Consider the following 14,996-nt stretch of genomic DNA (forward strand, 5'->3'; position numbering starts at 1 on the left):
TCTCCCCACATGCAGGATCTTCCTTGAATGTGAGGCTATAGGATGTTTTCATGCTTAAACTGTACAAAAATATTGTTGGTTTACCTTAAAAAATGAAGTAACCTGGGTGCCTTAAAAATTTAAGTTCATTGAAATGGAAAAATTGAGTTAATAAAATGAAGTAGATTGATTTAATCATCAGAAACTCAAAATATTATGTTATCTTAACCGCATAAATTATTTAAGTTTATTTGACAAAAGAAAAAATGTTGTGATTACAAATTATGAATGTATATTTTTTTTTTACAGTGTAGTATAACTCTGATTGGGTGAAAGTATCAGCACATCTTTCCTCAGCAAGCACGTGATCCGAGTCATTCATGTCACCAAACTGTAATAGGCCGGTAATGCTTTAAATGGGTCTGTGGGGGTTGTTCACGTTTATTAGTTTGTGAAACTAATAACATAACAGTTGAAACATCAACATATGGTGTGAGATCTTTTCATATACAGTAAATGGATAATTTTAGGTATTACAAAAGATGAGGTCATACAGTACATACCCTGTTCCAGTTTTCTTGAAAGCACTTATCTTATCTTTTAACTTGATGTTTCCTAAGACTACAATTATGATAAAGTGAGGCAGTAAATAATGCTCATAACAAAAGACAGCTTACATGCATTAGTTTTTACCACATTTACTAATTCATGACAACAGTCCTTAATCAGATTGCATAGAATAGTGTTTTTTTTTAATAACAAATCATCATTCAAAACCGTGAACAAGTTTTTAGTTACAACAGTTTTGCTAATGTTCGCTTTAAGTCATGATTCTTTGAATGTTTAAACATCCAGTTTTTATATGTTTTTTTAAAAAACGGGTTTTCTTGGCTTTGCGAACGTTGAAGAAAAAATTCCAGTTGATAATTTGTTTAACATTATGGGAATGTTACTTTTTTCTTAAATTAAATTTTTTTTTATTTATTTTTAAGTTTTTAATGTTCTCTGAATGTTCTAAAACATGTAGTAATATTTAGAAAATGTTAAACGAATGTCCAAATAAATTTTTTTTTTAAGTAGCCTACAATCAACATGGATGTTTAAGTCATATCGACATTAAACTAACTTAAAAACGAGTCGAATCTTGCAAAAAGAGTAGTTTGATTTTAATTTTGATAATATGTTGTCATAACTTATTGATTATAGATGTATTTATAGTGAATGTTTCAGAAAAAAAAACACTCCACGTGATCAATGTATAAAAACTGCTATTGTTACATTATTCAAGACCATACTAAACTTTGAGAGAACCTCGTCAGAAGGTCAGCCAAAGTTAAGAGAACATTCTGGGAAGTTCCTTCTGAAACGTGTTCCCAATCCAGTAAGGAAAACAAAGGGAGCTTACAGAGAAATTGCAGGATCATTGCATGCATTCTATGACATTATTTTTGAAACAGCAAACTCTGTTGAAGCTTAAAGGTTAATGTAGTGGTTCTTATGCGGTGCAAATTGATTCATATTCTCCCTTCTCCTCTGTCTGCATATGGCCACGGCTCTTGAAAAGGCCACTTTTATGATCTTGCAGTGATCATGTGCCCTAATTTCACTATCTGTATTATCATGGTGGGTTAGTAAATTTTGGTCAAGGTCAAGAAGAAGGCTGGTATTTTAACATATCAGTGAATGACACTGTATGTGAGTAGTACAATTGCGCTTGTTGTAATTGTACACTTTAAAAAAAAAAAAGGAGTTCAGTCAGGCGCTAACTTAGTAGAACAGTAAAACATTTATCAATTTATGGATATGTATAGCGTTAGTTCTCAGTCATGCTCGCAACTTGGACTTGACTTTCTGATTTTCCTCTTCAAATCAGATTTTCATTGATCTTGATTTATGTTGTTATGTTAAGAACAATAAATTGAGATAAGAACCCTAATGCCCCGATATCCTCGAAGTACTTTTTCATGGTAAAAACGACCCAGATAGCTGACATTGAATCAACGTGGAAACATGACATTGAAACAATGTTAATCTGACATTGTTTTGCTCATCGAATTAACGTTGAACCAACGTCAGACGCGTCATTCTTCAAAACTAACGGAAAATCAACTTGAAATCAACATCGTTTCAACGGTAGGAAAGCAACTAACTGCGTCGATTTTCCGTTAGTTTTGAATAATGACGCGTCTGACGTTGGTTCAACTTAATTCGATGAGCAAAACAATCAGATCAACGTTGTTTCGATGTTGATTCAATGTCAGTTTGCTATCTGGGGAGGTTCAGAATAAATACGTGAATACAGAATAAATACTCTGAGCGAATGCTCAGGCTCAAACTGAGCGTGACGACAGTCGGACAGTTGTTAATCTTCTAGTAGCGGTGCCAAGCCAAATCTGAATCACCTAATTCCTCAAAAATTTGTTGATATATTTCATCCCGTTGCTTTTATGGACTCTATATGTGGGCTTCTCCCTTGACTTTGTGCCTCCATGTCCCCCCGATTGCCTCATAGACAGTAAAAGATTACATGCGAGCTTCTCCTCCTGTCTTTACGGTAATGTCTCTATTGCGCGACAGAAAGTCACGTGATTATGATGCAATCGTTAGCCTATTATATACAAAAATGGCTTCTATGGGGCCGTCACGTAAGATACAAAGTAATGGAGCCTTTTATACATTGTCGTGTTTCTTTAGAAATAAATAATGGACAAATGAAGTCTTTGGACGCCTCAGATGTATAGTTATTCGCAGTCAAAGTGACACCAAAATGAATGGGAGTCAATGGGATGCTAACAGCAGGTAAAGTTCTGCTTCAATGGCGGCTCCCGCGAGGCTTCAACTTCCGGCTGATGGATTACCCCCTTGCACGAGACATGTAAAGCCATATGGCACAAATGGCTGAGGGCGGAAATATGCTAATACGGGACAGTCTGTCAGCGGTCGTGGGCGGAGCATGAGGATAAAAAAGAGGAGTGAATGGATTTTTGATCCAGTTGCTGTGTTAAATGCATAATGCCCCATGAGTTTATAATAGACTATCAAAGCATTCCCAAGTGCATATATCGGCTCCAAACATGTTATTATCTGCATCTGAAATATAGGCAGCTGACTTGTTGCCTCGATGCCCTATCAGGCAATGACTTCGCAGGCACCGTTTGCACACGAAGGTTCCTGATTTCGGACAGACTTCTGAGGCAGTGTTACGGTTTATTAATCTACATCAAAACTAAGTGAATATTTGATGAATGCAGTAGTAATTTCCTGCAGGAAATAACATCATTATTGGTAAACATTGATCAAAAATGCATTTACACACAAACCGATGACCAGCCGCAACTTTCAGACGTCACGCCATCTTTATTTTTCTGTCACAAAACGGAAAGCAGAGGATTGTGGGATATCAAAGGCAGTGAAGGATACATCTGCTGCCTTCAAAAATCGATCAGATGAAGGCATCTCAGGCTCAGGAAGTGAAACTAACATTGCATTCGGACATGCCTTGAAGCCTTCAGACCTTGTAATGCGTCCTCCGAAGGCAGCTTTCATCTTTTTGTTTTTGCAATTGCGAGTTTACATCTCACAATTAAACTTGAAATTTTGCGGAAAAAAATCTGAATAGTAAGATAAAAAGTCGCAATTACCCTTTTAATTTTGTTTTATTCAGTGGCAGAAACAAGCTTCCATATACTGAAGCTATAAAAAAAAAAAAAAAACGTGTGGGCAGGGCTTGATTTTATCCATAGGGAATTGATTGAGTGGTTGTGGTTTTCTATTGGTCAATCCCATGTGAGTGACAGGTTGCCATGCCCTTGTGCCTATATAAACACTCACTGAGAAGAGATTTATCTACAAGAGAGAGAAAGTTATTTTGATTCAAGATTATGAGGTATATGAATAAAAAAAAACAATATTTATAATAAATGCTGCAATATTCTATTAAAAACTAGGAAATGTCTGTTTTGATTTTATGGTGACTTTAAAAGTCGATGTTCTTTGTTTACCAATTTAATTGTAGAAATATGTTATTCACCATCATAATTTTTTTTCAGCAGCAAAAAATTCTGATAACAGGAGGACATTACTGAGATCAAGTCAGTATAGTAAAGCACTGTAAGTCAAATGATCTACATTCCCTGAGGCAACCCACTTCATATGACTCAATAGGACTGGATTATTTTGCTTCGATAACAGCACCATACATGCACAAAAAGAACAACAAAAGAAATATATATAGGCTACCTGACTGACCTTACTTTTTCATATTGAACTCAGTCATCTTTTTTTGCAATTAACTGAATTGCATTGAATACAAGGATTGAATGGCATTGAAATTAACACATTATGTGTAATTGGATAAATACAATTTGTTCTTGTTTACATTTTAAGAACAATCAGGAGGCCACTGGGCCACGGCAGTGATGAGGAAGAGGACACATTGTAAACATGAGTGCAGTAGGCATATAAGTCCTGTAACGAGAGGCGGAGCTTTCATCTTCCTGAAGCTTTATAGAGAGTTTGTGTTTGGAAACTGAATGCCACTCTTCTAGGGAGAAACTTTGGACAAAGCGGGAAAGATGCAGTACGACTACGGTAAAAACAAGGAAGAGCATCCGGAGCCCATCAAAACTGAAGTAAAAGGTAGGTGGAGGAAAAGCCGGTGCCAAATGTCACGAGCTTGTTGTGAATCGTTGACGTTTGTTTATTGATAAACCAAGTAATAAACCAAGTGAGTAGGCTACTAAAAAAAACTTCTGCGTGAAACATGAAACATTCATGCACTTTGACTGTAGAGTTTTATCGAGGCCTAACGTTAGGCCTATTTTTCATGAGGTAAAGCACACTGTGATTTTGTCAAAATTAAGCTACACCTTTCACAATGTGATTTTCTTATATTTATACGTCTAGACTAGCTCTGTCCATAGGCCAATGTCAGAGAAATAATTACTAAACAATAAATTACCAGAACGGATCACAATTTTGTTAGAGCCAGTAAAAATGTTTTGTTACAAAATGCCTTGCAGTAGGCATGACGTATATTATATTGATAACTTTTGTTAACGGTCTTTATAACAAAATAGGCTACCAAGTTTTTAAATGAACTGCCCAATGTGTATGTTTTAGTAAAACATAAGTTTTACATGGAATAATTACGTGACCTGGCAAATTTCAGTAATTTGTTTTTCTTTTGAGGATTTATAGCAATTTATCTTTGTGCTTGGACTAGGGTGATATTTCAAAAACCAGGACACTCGGCCCAGCAAACAGATCCTCAAATTATACTCAAAGCTTATTCAATTTCAAATTCAATACATTTAAAGTAGGCTATGCCTCCTTAGTATGGATAGAAAAATGTTATATTACAAGACACAAATTCAGATAGGCTTCTCAGAGGTTACTCAACATGCTTTATTATGACAGGTTTCAAAAATAATGAATGAAATAATGATAGAAATAATGTCTCTTCTGTATTAGAAAAATAAATATATAAATAATAAATAACTAAAAGAAAACCCCCCAAATTGAACAAAAAATAGATCTCACAAACGTACAAAAACGAACTAACAAATTATATCTTTAGTTTTCTTCCTCTTTATCCTGTTTTTCTTCATCATCCTCCTTGTGTGCCCATCTATATTTTGCTGTAAAGCTGATCTTTCCCTGCAGTTTTTTGAAAACCAGGACATTTTCATCATTTATATATATATATATATATATATATATATATATATATATATATATATATATAAACAGCCAGGACGGCCAGTACATGACGAGAAAACAGGACTGTTGGTCACCCTAGCTTGGACTCCTACATTTATTGTAAAAATTTCCACCTGAAGTTTGAGCAAAGTATAGTTTTATCAGTTGAGAACGCCTGATAACACTGAATATGTAATTTCAGCAGACATCATAAAACACTTTTGATTGGCTCTAGATCAAAACGTCAAATAAGAATTTAAAATCTATACTATGTACCTTCATTGGATTCCTTCCCACTTATTTTTTTAGGTTTTGTACATGGTTGTGAAAGTTTGGAAGAAAAAAGGCTTGATTTTAATGTTTTTTGAAATATTTTGAAAATGCATTAGAGCGTCCTTTAAGTTTTGTTTTTTTAAAGTAACTTTTATTATAGATTGAGTCATGGATCGTGAGTCTCATTGTGTTGAGGCAGTGCAAGCACAAACAAAAGTACATGTGAATGATCAGCTCTCCTCAGCCATCTTTAAAGCAACCTGAAACATGCATTTTATTAACCTGAAATGATTAGATATAAACACAAGCGTGTGGAATACTATCTTTGAAGCAATGCGTTTTAGGCATAGCGTTATCTTCCATAGTAACTCATTTACTTAGGACAAATATTTGCATAAAATAGGTTGCTGCATACGTTAAAAACCACACTAGAACATACATCTTTGTACTGTCTTGTCATTCACATGGTGAACAAATCTCCTAAGGCACATATTCTTCATTCACTTCATATCTTTGTATTAAATTACTTTACCAGGCAAAAGATTAAGTTGTAGCACTAACATTTTTCTTACTAAATACAGTTCATTGTAGTGTAAGAGAGCTGCACGATTCTTAATAAATTAGGAATCACATTTTTGTTTTTGTTTGAAATCGAATAATCTCCCACGATTCTGAATACAACTAAACAAAATAACATGTCGTTTACTAAAGGTTCTGAAAAAATATTGCTGGAGTCTTCTTAAAATAATACTTTGTTTAATAATTTAAAAATAAATCAGTTTGAATGATTCAATAATTCAATCACAATAGACAAACAGCAACTGCAAACTGACTATACGTAAATTAATGCAAACATACTTTATAGATTTAATCTTGTGTTTCTTTTTAATTTTATTTCTAAAATTGGAGTTGCTTTCTTAAATTCTGTATTTTTGATGTCCAGACTGTCATTGCTGCTGAAAGGTGTTCTTGTTGCACCCGTATGCGAATATAAATGTGTTGTGGTTTAAAATAGAGCATCTTGTCTTTCTGTCTACTACTGTCACAATCCATCCTTCTCCCTCTTTCAGAAAGCAATGCAATAGTGCGTTTTTTTCTTTCTTTTTTTTTGTGCAAATTGGACCACAATTTTATTTTTGCTATGGTCTACCATTCATATAAAATTTTACTGGGCTGTTTTTTGCATGTAATGTACATCTGATTATTCATTGAACCTTTTACTCTGTCTTGACTGGATTTTATGATTGAATGAGCTCTTAAACAGTCCAGATTTTGCAATTATGAATATAGATTTTTATTATTGTAAACCACTACCCCACCCTTGGAAAACACCAGCTGCGCTGAGTAAAAGTGCTTGAATTCCACTCCTAAAAATCATTATGAATATTTTCACTTGGATTTATTTTTATTCACTTAAAAATGAGGGAGAAATATAATCTATTTACAATAAAGAGGCAGACAATTTTAGTCTAATCATAAAACTGAATTAATTTCAGTAGTAAACTGACTTGAGCTACAGGAAAGGCCAGAAAACAGAGAAAAGATGAATTTGTTTTAGGTGCCTTATAGAGTGTCTCTTTATAGTTCAGTGCTTGTGGAGGCGGCCTTAAGCAATTTTCTCTTTTTGAATGGTTATATTAGCTTAATAGCAGATGGTTTGGAAAGAGAAGTGGACATAATCATCGAATTAGACCAAATTGCTCCACTTTAACTCCAGTTTAAACAGGTGTCATCTTCTCTGCAGGCTTGGTTCCTGAATGGCTGAACGGCACGCTTATACGCAATGGACCCGGCCTTTTCTCAGTGGGAGAGACGTCATACAACCATTGGTTTGATGGAATGGCACTTTTGCACAATTTCACAATCAATAAAGGTATTAACTTTATTGCTTATTAATTAAAGTCTAAGATATGAAATAGATATTTGATCTGAAAACAAGATGCACAGGTGGTCTTTCATCAGTTCTTGGTCTGTCATCGGGGACCTTTGTCACCTCAGTTCTCCACATGAATGTTTTTTGACTTTTGATTCATTTTCAGGAGAGGTAACATACAGGAGCAAATTTCTTCAAGGCGACACCTACAAATCCAACATGCAGGCCAACAGGATAGTGGTGTCCGAGATGGGGACTATGGCGTACCCAGACCCATGCAAAAATATATTCTCCAAGTAAGTAAAGTTCAGAAAGATTCATGTATTTATAAAAACCTGATTCTTCAATGGAAATTTACAATGCATTAAACCTAAATATGAAGAAATCTCTCTTTAATTATTGTCTTATGGGATATATTATCATTAATTTAATTATAAAGAGGAATACTATTATATTTCAAATTTAATACTTGACCCTTCACAATGAATTTTAGGCATTTTTATGGATCACACTCAAATTAACCAATGTGACCTATTAACACAATCAGCTAAAATTCAACTAGTGACTATAAGAATAGTTAGATTTTAATGTTCTTTTCACATAAAACAGCTCATCAGATGTTGAATAATAAAATGTTAAATTTGTTGCTGTATGTGTGTATAAGCACAGTGTTATTTGTGAACTAATTGTTCTTTTTAACTCTTTTCAGAGTGATCACCTTCCTCAGCCACACCATCCCGGACTTCACTGACAACTGTGCCAATAACATAATCAAATATGGAAATGACTACCATGCTACATCTGAAACCAATTATATTCGTAAAATTGACCCCATCACTTTAGAGACTCAAGAAAAGGTAAAAATACTGCTTGTAAATATATCTAGTTTAGTCTTGAATATGTCTATGTGGCGTTTTTATGTCTTAAGACAAACCATGTGCAAATTCTTAAGTCGACACTATTGCTGAGTATTTTCTCTTTAAAACTACACCCACCTAAAGGATTATTAGGAACACCTGTTCCATTTTTCATAAGTGCAATTATCTAATCAACCAATCGCATGGCAGTTGCTTCAATGCATTTAGGGGTGTGGTCCTGGTCAATCTCCTGAACTCCAAACTGAATGTCAGAATGGGAAAGAAGGTGATTTAAGCAATTTTGAGCGTGGCATGGTTGTTGGTCTCAAGAGTATTTCACAATCTGCTCATTTACTGGGATTTTCACACACAACCATTTCTAGGGTTTACAAAGAATGGTGTGAAAAGGGAAAAACATCCAGTATACGGCAGTCCTGTGGGCGAAAATGCCTTCAGAGGAGAATGGGCCGACTCATTCAAGCTGATAGAAGAGCAACTTTTGACTGAAATAACCACTCGTTACAACCGTTGTGAAGCCACAACACGCACAACCTTGAGGCGGATGGGCTACAACAGCAGAAGACCCCACCGGGTACCACTCATCTCCACTACAAATAGGAAAAAGAGGCGACAGTTTGCAAGAGCTCACCAAAATTGGACAGTTGAAGCCTGGAAAAATGTTGCCTGGTCTGATGAGTCTCGATTTCTGTTGAGACATTCAGATGGTAGAGGCAGAATTTGGCGTAAACAGAATGAGAACATGGATCCATCATGCCTTGTTACCACTGTGCAGGCTGGTGGTGGTGGTGTAATGGTGTGGGGGATGTTTTCTTGGCACACTTTAGGCCCCTTAGTGCCAATTGGGCATTGTTTAAATGCCACAACTCTAGTCCTTCAAGACCAAATACATTAACAGCGTAAACATCCATTAGTATGCTCAAACTATTATGCATGTTAGTTGTCATAGTGTATTGCTGCTCTTAATTTCTGTTTACACGTTCTCAGAGAATATTGTTGTTGTTTTATTCACTCTAGGTGGACTACCTGAAACACCTTCCTGTCAATATTGTGGCATCACATACGCATTATGATAAAGAGGGAAATGCCTACAGTATGGGAACATGCATTGCAGAGAAAGGCAAAACTAAATACACTTTGTTCAAGGTTGCAGGAGGAAGTAAGTATGCTGCGTTTCACGGTGCACATTACTATTACTCATCTTAGGGGTTTGTTCCAATCCAAAACCCCAAGTGTTAAACTTAAAGGGATAGTTCACCCAAAATTGAAAATTCTGTCAGTATTTACTCACCCTCAAGTTGTTCCAAATCTTTTATGTGTTTATTTGTTCTACTGAACACAAATATGTGGAAGAATGTTTTAATCAAACAGATCTCATTCCCCATTGACTACCATAGTATGTATTTTTTCCTACTATGGAAGTCAATGGGGAATGAGATCTGTTTGATTAAAACATTCTTCCAAATATCTCCCTTTGTGTTCAGCAGAACAAATAAACACATAGAGGTTTGGAACAACATGAGGGTGAGTAAATACTGACAGAATTTTCATATTTGGGTGAACTAACCCTTTAAAACGCTCAAAAGAAGCCGATTAACATAACACATACAGACACTTCATACATAATGGTATTAGATTATTTGTAGATTATTTTAAAGGGGTAGTTTTGTCATCACTTACTCATCCTCATGTTGTTCCAAAGCTGTATGAGTTTCATTCCTCTGTTGAACACAAAAGATGATATTTAAAAGAATATAGACCCCTTTTCAGTTGGTAAACATGGTGACGTTTTTTATGTGGGCGGAGCTTAGGTGGAGGCAGAACGATCCCTCTGGCTGCTTCACTAATGCTAGTTAGCAAGTTTTATTAGCTTGTTTTTTAACAATGACTGTAGAAAATCAGATTTTATCTTAATACGTAAGGTCACTCACTGTCCAGGACTGCGATTGTTATTTTCAAAAGTTCATTTTAACGGACTGAACCAGATTGGCCGACCCGTAGCCGCCTACACGCTCACTCAATGCATGGATGATCTGACCGGATTAACGTTACGTTACCTCGGTTAAGTGGCCTGACTTCTACACCTACCTTATAGAGAAACCGATCGTAAAGAGAAACTGAGGGCATATAAATCTTTAGATGTGCTGACTGGTCCTGTACAAGACTTGTGTGTACGATCCACAGTTCTGCCGAGCCAGGGCAGAGAAGACGACAATGTAAAGAGTGACATTACGGTGCGATTTTAATGATGTGAATATTTTAAGGCTGTGCAAAATTTAATTGCGATTAATCGCATCCAAAATAAAAGTCTGTGTTTACATAATATATTTGTGTGTGCTGTGTATATATAAATACACTCACATGCATGTATATATTTAAGAAAATGTGTTACTCATATATAAAATATTTATATAATATATATATATACAGAATTTAAGCATAAATAATTCTTAAATATATACATGCATGCATAGGTATTTATATATACAAAATAATTATATACAGCACACACAAATATATTATGTAAACACAGACTTTTATTTTGGATGCGATTAATCGCAATTAATTTTTGCACAGCCCTAGAATATTTTCTAGAAATAAAAAGTCCAGATACAGCACATTCATTTTTCATTGATACTTGCACCAAACAACACAATGAGATGACATTTAATAATAATAAAAGTAATTTAAGCTCCTTATTATGTCGCCGAATCTGTGCTGGTTTGCATTGGCCGCCTCCAGTTTTCACTTTGTTTTGCCTCCAGCTTGCGCCATGACGTAACTGTGACTTCGGCGCAAAAGGGGTCTATAGGTAATCAACCAGTTGACGGTAGCCATTGACTGCCATAGTAGAAAAAAAATACCATGGGAGTCAATGGCTATCGTAAACTTTCTGGTTACAAAGCATTCTTTAAAATATCATCTTTTGTGTTTAACAGAAAAAAGATACACCTACAGTTTTGGAACAACATGAGGGCGAGTAAAGGATTTTTGAGTGAACTATCCCTTTAACTACATTACACTTTCAAGAAAACATTCGTAATTGGTTTGTAAAAGGTGTCTGATAGCAGTTTTTGTTGCTTTTACGCTTTGACCAGTATGTGGTGTTTCGAGCGCTTCGGAAACTTTGAACAACCCGAATATATTGCTTTGCAAAAAAGCTATTTCTCCTATGGCTATTTATGACATGCTAAGACCGACCAATCAACAATTGTTTCTCAGGTCGCTCAGACGGGTCTCCACTGAAAAACGCTGAGGTCGTGTGCACCGTGCCCTGCCGGTCCCTCCTCACACCCAGTTATTACCACAGCTTTGGCATGACTGACAACTACTTCATCTTTATCGAACAGCCCTTGAAGCTGGACATCCTCAAAATGGCCACCGCCTACCTGAGGAGGGTAAGCTGGGCCAGCTGCATGAAGTTCCACCCTGAAGACAGCGTAAGGACACGTATTTGAATCCACGTTTGGTCACTCGATTGTCAACTGGACAAAGCATCTCTAAACTCCTTTCACCTCTTCTATTCATTAGACCCTGATTCATCTTATTGACCGAAAGACAAAGAAGGAAGTTGGGACCAAATTCTACACGGGTGCCATGGCCGTCTACCATCACGTCAATGCCTTTGAAGACGATGGGCATGTTGTTTTCGATGTGATCGCCTATGATGACAACAGCTTGTATGATATGTTTTACCTGGACAAGCTGAAGGACCAGATGGGCAATAATGCTATGTATGTCAAGCCCAAGTGCAGAAGATTTGTGTTGCCACTTACTGACAAGGTACGTTATGTTGGTAACAGTGTTTGCAAGGCATTTCCATCAATGGAAATCTACTTTATTATGTTGTACTCAAAGCCTCTGATCATAGACAATGAACATGATTTTTTTCTTTGACTCTCAGGGTGAGACGGGGGAAGATCTGGTCAAACTGAAATACACTAGAGCAAGTGCTGTAAAGGAGAAAGATGGGAAAGTTCTGTGTCAGGGCGAAATACTCTGTGATGGTAAGCTAATGGCACTTCGTTTTACACTTTAAGTCATCTTTAAGGGATACTCCACTTTTTTTGGGAAATAGACTCATTTTACAACTCCCCCAGAGTTAAACAATTGAGTTTTACCGTTTTCAAGTCCATTCAGTCGATTTTCTGATATTTAGAAGAATATCAGTAACCAGACCGTTTCTGGTCTCATTGACTTCCATAGTAGGAAAAAAATATACTATGGAAGTCAATGAGACCAGAAACTGTCTGGTTACTAATATTCTTCTAAATATCGGAAAATCGGCTGAATGGATCTGAAAACGGTAAAACTCAACTGTTTAACTCTGGGGGAGTGGTAAAATGAGCCTATTTCCAAAAATAGTGGAGTATCCCTTTAAAAGTGCCATCAGAGCCATAGATATGTATATAAAGGCTAGATATGTCGTCCACGCTGCTGGCCAATAGAGGTCGACGTCTGCACCTGGCGGCCATCTTGTCACAGGCAGCTCGCTCACTCGTAACATTGTGTTAAAGGTACATGTACCATAACTTGCTAAATTTTCTACCGATTTTCAAACGGTTTGTTTTGTTATAAACGCCAGAGATGTAGTCATGACACTGCATACTTATAAATAAAAAGTGTATAAGTAAATAATCATCCAGATAATTATAGCCACGTTAATAACGTTTGTAAGAAACCAAACCGTTTGTAAATCCGTCAAGATTTCAACGAGATAAGAGTATTTGTGTTCGTGCTGACCGTTCATCTTACATCAGCTTGTCTGTGACAAGATGGCCGCCGGTGATGACGATGGAAACTCCGCCGTAACACATCTGGCCTTTATATACATATCTATGGTTGGAGCCCCCTGCTGGTAGGGAATCGTAAGATGGCCGCTCGAACACTTCCGGTGGCTTCACGTCCGATCCTAGTGGCAGTTTAGAACGTCATGAGCTATCCCGTCATTATATAGATCAGTGGCGTAAATGCATCTTTACATTGACTTAACTTTGAAATCACTCGCCCCAGACGCTCAAGAGTCAAACCTTTGCTTTAGCCTCAATTGAGTGAAACACCGTATGTGTAACTTCGGCCATTCTCAGTGGTGTGACTGGGAATCTGCCTGTCTGTGTGTGTGTATACTCTTTTAACCTCTAAACTTATGTTTTGCATTTAGGTGTCGAACTTCCAAGAATTAATTACAATTTCAATGGAAAGAAGTACAGATATTCTTACATGTGTTGTGTGGACTTATCCCCAGTGGCCACAAAGGTATTTATCGCTTTCATTTGTACAATATATCTATGAACTTGGCAGGACTTTAAAACATTTTATCAGTGAATGCATTCCATAAGAATCGAACACATTTTTGCCAATCAGAAATATATATATTTTTTTTTACAGATTGTAAAGTTTGATGCTGAAACAAAGCAGCGGCTTGAGTGGACTGGAGAGGACGGATTTCCATCAGAGCCTGTTTTCATTCCCAGGCCTGATGCAGTTGATGAAGATGATGGTTAGTTACTGCCTTTCATAAGAAATATGACCAAATAGGTCAAATACCGCCTTAATTGATGGTGTTTTAATAAAAAAATAGCTCAATTTGTCTCTTTTGTCTTTTTTTTTTTTTTTTAGGTGTAATCCTGACAGTTATCATAAACGCCAAACCAAGGGTGGGTGGCTTTCTGCTGATGCTCGACGGCAAGTCTTTCAAAGAAGTTGCCCGGGCTTGTGTAGATGTAGAGTTTCACATGGACATGCACGGCTACTTCATACCAGACAGTAGTTAAGAGTTTCATGTCTGCCAGCCGTCTAGGCACAATGACAGAGATGGAGAATGTCCTGTAAATGTTGATATTTTGATGGTCTAGTTACAAAGTTTTCAAAAAATGTATTGCATTATCAGCTGTAAAGTGGACCATGCGTAAATAACTGTAAAAATGTTTCTACAAATCGTGCTTTGTTTGCTTGTTGTTTGTCAATAATATTAAACGTGTAAAAAAAAGGACTGTTTTGAAAGGTCATTAATTGCATTTAGTAATATCCAACAAATATGTGAAGTATTGTGCTGTGTTTTTTGCTTGCATAAAGCAATCATAAAGTGAAGATATTATGGTGTTTGAACTGTCAGAACTTTAGGCTGGTTTAAATCCCAGCCTGTATGAATCTTTTTTAGGGAATCGATTTATAAGATTCAAATCAATAGGTGATTCAAACCCTTTTGTTTCTTCCTCTCACCATTTTATCCCCCATTTATAAATAATAGGACCATTATTATAAACAGGAATACATTATTTAACAAGAGTGGTATG

The 14,996-nt window shown here is 36.2% G+C and overlaps 1 protein-coding gene across 1 annotated transcript; it reads left to right on the forward strand.

The window, feature by feature from the left end:
- The first annotated feature begins 4,458 nt into the window (after positions 1 to 4,458).
- On the forward strand, positions 4,459 to 14,681 carry bco1 (beta-carotene oxygenase 1). The gene is made up of 11 exons (XM_039690740.2): positions 4,459 to 4,617; positions 7,697 to 7,825; positions 7,992 to 8,121; positions 8,535 to 8,682; positions 9,718 to 9,859; positions 11,923 to 12,140; positions 12,232 to 12,483; positions 12,605 to 12,707; positions 13,862 to 13,956; positions 14,089 to 14,200; positions 14,320 to 14,681. Exons 1-11 carry the CDS (start codon positions 4,554 to 4,556, stop codon positions 14,472 to 14,474), a joined length of 1,548 nt encoding a protein of 515 aa, XP_039546674.2. The 5' UTR covers positions 4,459 to 4,553; the 3' UTR covers positions 14,475 to 14,681.
- Positions 14,682 to 14,996: the final 315 nt, after the last annotated feature.

The sequence above is a fragment of the Pimephales promelas genome, chromosome 1, assembly GCF_988280905.1.
Source record: "Pimephales promelas chromosome 1, fPimPro1.hap1.1, whole genome shotgun sequence".
NCBI classification, from domain to species: domain Eukaryota; kingdom Metazoa; phylum Chordata; class Actinopteri; order Cypriniformes; family Leuciscidae; genus Pimephales; species Pimephales promelas.